The following is a 4,419-nucleotide window of genomic DNA, read 5'->3' on the forward strand; positions in this document are numbered from 1 at the left end:
ATGGTTGTAAGCCACCATGTGGTTGCTGGGATTTGAACTCTGCACCTTTGGAAGAGCAGTCGGGTGCTCTTACCCGCTGAGCCATCTCACCAGCCCCCGAGATGTAAACTCTTGTGTGGTCAGGTTCTCCTTCCACTGTAGAGCATGCTCTACTGTCCAATTTTTATTTTATTTATTCACTTAAACATTTTTTTTTTGTTGTTTTGAGACAGAGTTTCTTTGTGCAGCCCTGGCTGTCCTGGAGCTCAGGCTGTAGACCAGGCTGGCTTTGAACTTACAGAGATCTGCCTGCCTCTGTGTTCTGAGTGCTAGGATTAAAGGTGTGCACCACCAATCACAGCCATGTTTAATTTTTCAGTAAGGACAGTGACCTTTGGCTAACAGCACTGTTGAATTCATTATTGTTTGTCACATGGATTGCATGTATTTTTTGATTTGTTGGCTTGTCAGTGCTGGGACTGAATTTAGGATCCCCACACCCCAAACTCTGTATATGCCTGAAAAGTTCAGACACTGGAGCCGTGTGAGGTCTCTGGTTTCAGACTTTACTGTGTCTCTTGATGTGCCCTTCACCCTTACCTAGGCTCTGGCCTGAATTTACTATATGATAAGTATTTTACGAGCCAGTTCAAACAGCCTATAAAGTTGATAAGACAGATTGGGAAAGGAAGAGTGTTTAGGAGCTGGCTCCCAGGCACCATCCTGGACAGCTCCCATGGCAGACTCTGAATAGGTATTTTGAGTCAGTTACTTTGGGATGTGGTGGAGCCCTGCCTAGAACCCCCCAGTGAGAGGCTGGGGTAGAGCCCTGCCTCACTATGTCAGTGCAGCAAACACACAGCACTACAAACATACCTGGCTCACTCTTCATTTCAGAGGAACTGAGAATAATCCTTTAATGTGTTACAAACAGAGCCTTGAATGGATCAGCCAATATTTGCATGTGACTGTCCTTGTTTATCTGGCTTGTGATCAGCTGAGAGTCCTGGCTGTGTTTAGTGGGTTCTCTTGTTTTGTTGAGGTACAATGGGTACAAGGGATAAAACTCAGGGCCTCCCCTGTTCTTGGTCCAAGAGTGTATGAGCCCACCGTGACTGAATCGAATCTCCCTCGGATAAGGAGGACACAATGAAAATTTACACAACTGCATGGGGTTGGAAAGCAATGAAAAGTCCTCCTGCGTGCTGGGGCCAGAGGCTCCATCTCCCAGTGTTCCCTGCCTCACAAGCCATATTGGCTCATTCTCTTGGACTGGGGCTGAGGGCGGCTGGGGTTGTGCTTGTGGAGCTCACACAGGTGACTCCGCTGATGTGGATCAGTTGGTTTCCTTGGTTTGACTCCAAGTCATTTTGAGATTTCATTAATTTTGTGTGTGGTCTTAAGGTAGAGAGAGTTATGTGTGCAGCAGGACAGAATATGTGTGTGGAGGTCACAAGGCAACTGTCAAGAAGAGTCTGTCCTGTCCTGTGGTGCGGGTGGGCAGGCTTGGCAGCAGGCTCCTCCTCTGCTGAGCCTGCTTGATGGCCCCATCTTTCTTGTCCTTGTCCTCCTCCTCCTCCTCCTCCTCCTCCTCCTCCTCCTCCTCCTCCTCCTCCTCCTCCTTCTCCTCCTCCTCATGACACTTAGGGGGACTCCAACATTGCAGGGTTCTGATGAAAGACAGAACACAGTAGTGGGCTAGACAGACTTCTGGAATCTTTTCTCTGACACTCTTCTGACTGTGCCTTGCAGATATGGACACAGAGCGAGAAGCCCTGCAGTGCACAGCCTACCCTGAGGTTCAGAGCTTCTGCCAAAGGCACGGCTTGGCGTTTGAGGTAAGCATCTCTGCTCACCTGGAAAACCACATCACCCCTTGCCTTCTGTTTGGTGCTTTAGCGTTGGATCTCAAAACTCAAAATGTTTGTTTGTTTTCTGAGACGAGGTGTCATTTAGCCCAGGCTGGACTTGAACTCATTGTGTAGCTGAGGATGATGTTGGATTTGTGACCCTCCTATGTTAACCTCCCAAGTAATAGGATGACAGGTGTGTGCCTCCAAGCCCAGATTATGCAGCGATGTGGATGGATCCCTATGCTTCATGTATGTTAGACTGAGCTACATGTCCAAGAGCTCCACCTACCTCTGCCTCCTGAGTGCCACTGTGAGGGTCCCTATGAATGCCGTGGTCAGCAGAGAAACAATCTTCAAGAGGCAAGAAGGAAACCCAGTTCAGTGAGACTTGGTCAGGCTTCTGGAGTCTCACCCCAGACAGTTCATTTTGGGTATGTTTAATTACAGTACACCTTTGCAAACCATGTTTTTTCCTAGTAACCACTATCCCAATCCCATGTTCATATAATAAAGTGTGGCCACATGGAAACTTTTTGGCAAAGGACATGTGACCTCTACCATGAATATGGGTTGGGTTCTGTAGCTTAAGGTCTAGGATCTGTTATGGTCTCTGACTGAGACAGCTTAAGAGAGCGGGCTATAAAGTACAGATGGCATTTCCCCACAGATGGGTTCTACTGACTGAGAAACCAAGCTGAAGATAAGACCTGGGGAGGAAGAGTCTGGTATAAACAAAGCTTGCCAGGTTATTCACTGCATATACTCCCAGCCATTTGAGTGGAAAATAGGTATATACATCCTCCACTGAGGAGGTAACTGTGTGTGAAAACATCCCTGGGCTTTCCAGAGTAAATCTGTGAGCACCCCTGCCCCCTGCATACCACCAAACCAGCTGTCCTAGTCGATTTTGTTTTTGTTTTTGTTTTTTTGAGACAAGGTTTCTCTGTGTAGCCCTGGTTATCCTGAAACTCAATCTGTAGACCAGGCTTGCCTCAAACTCAGAAATCTACCTGCCTCTGCTTCCCAAGTGCTGGGATTAAAGGTGCCACCCTGCCTGGCCACAGTCGATTTTTATTTATTTATTTATTTACAAAGATTTATTTATTATTATAAATAAGTACACTGTTGCTGTCTTCAGACACACCAGAAAAGGGTGAGCCACCATGTGGTCATTGGGATTTGAACTCAGGACCTTCAGAAGAGCAGCAGTCAGTGCTCTTACCCGTTGAGCCATCTCACCAGCCCTGTAGTTGATTTATAAACAAGATTTAATATAATGTTATTTATACGATTGGGTGTTTGTCTGCATGCATGTGTGCAGTACCTCTGGAGGCCAGATGAGGGCGTCAAATTCTCTGGAACTGGAGTTATAGACAGACTGCCAATTGAATGCTGGAAACAGAACCTGAGTCCTCTGCAAGAAGAGCATCGCTTGAGCCAAGAATTCAAGGCCAGCCTGGGAAACATAGGGAGACAATGTCTCCAAATAAACAAGTAAAATACAGTGAACAGGACTTGAGAGTGTAGCTCGGTGGTAAGAGCATTTGCCTCACGTGTGTGAGGGCCCTGGAGTCCATCATCAACACCACCAGAACAGAACAGCGACAGAAAGGGGCTCTTTTCTTTTCTTTTTTTAAGATTTATTATTTATTTACTATATGTAAGTACACTGTAGCTGTCTTCAGATACTCCAGAAGAGGGCGTCAGATCTTGTTACGGATGGCTGTGGTTGCTGGGATTTGAACTCTGGACCTTTGGAAGAGCAGACTGGTGCTCTTACCCACTGAGCCATCTCACCAGCCCAGAAAGGGGTTCTTTTCACATGGAAGGTTCCAGAATCGCTGTGCTTGTTCTTTTAACATCCTTGTGGTGCCCCATGCAGACAGCACCAGCGCCTGACTAGCCCAGCAGGGGTGGGGAAGGGGAAGGGCTGCGTCTGCAGGCTTCCCCTCACTGCTCTGCCCTGCCTAGCTCCTCTCAGCCTACAGCCGCTTGTTGCTGTAGTTAGCTGTCCCTGATGCGCGTGTTTCTTTCTCTCTGAGCTACAGGGTTTACAAAGGTGGAGTGAGCTCCCAGTACCCTTTGTCTCCCCGTGCTTCCAGCCTGCACAGGGTCAGTGTGGCCCAGCTCCCTCCCACCCTCCACCTCTCCCCACCTCTCCCTCCCTACCCCCCCACTTTCCTGCCAGTCTGTAGGCAGAGGTGGACCTCATGTGTGGTTGCTAAGGAGAATTGCTGGGTCACTTCCTGCTGTTCTCAATATTGTCCCTCACAAAGCCTGTTCCTAGCAAGCTTGGGCATGCTCTCCTTTTAAAAGGAATGAAGCAGAACACACCCAACTTCCTCTAACAGAGTTTCATGAAATCCAGGCCAACACTGACCTCTCTGTAGCTAAGGACGGCCTTTAGTTCTGGGTCCTCCTGTCTCCACCTCCGAGTGTGCGACCCCATTGCTGTCTCCCCTCCCCCATCTCCACACACTAGACACTGGGCGTCATGTCATCTCCCCTCCCCACATCTCCACACACTAGACACTGGGCATCATGTCATCTCCCCTCCCCACATCTCTACACACTAGACACTGGGCAT

General features: G+C 48.4%; 1 protein-coding gene across 3 annotated transcripts in view; it reads left to right on the plus strand.

Moving 5' to 3' along the window:
- Nucleotides 1-4,419, plus strand: part of Nwd1 (NACHT and WD repeat domain containing 1) — a 66,945-nt gene that overhangs the window by 4,942 nt on the left and 57,584 nt on the right. For all 3 annotated transcript variants that reach the window (XM_021219510.2, XM_029532294.1, XM_029532295.1), the window contains exon 2: nt 1,732-1,817. In XM_021219510.2, the coding sequence (XP_021075169.1) occupies nt 1,734-1,817 (84 nt within the window). In that variant the 5' untranslated portion in view covers nt 1,732-1,733. The remainder of the gene's footprint in view (nt 1-1,731; nt 1,818-4,419) is intronic.

Source organism: Mus pahari, chromosome 19 (genome assembly GCF_900095145.1).
Source record: "Mus pahari chromosome 19, PAHARI_EIJ_v1.1, whole genome shotgun sequence".
Taxonomy (NCBI): Eukaryota; Metazoa; Chordata; class Mammalia; order Rodentia; family Muridae; genus Mus; species Mus pahari.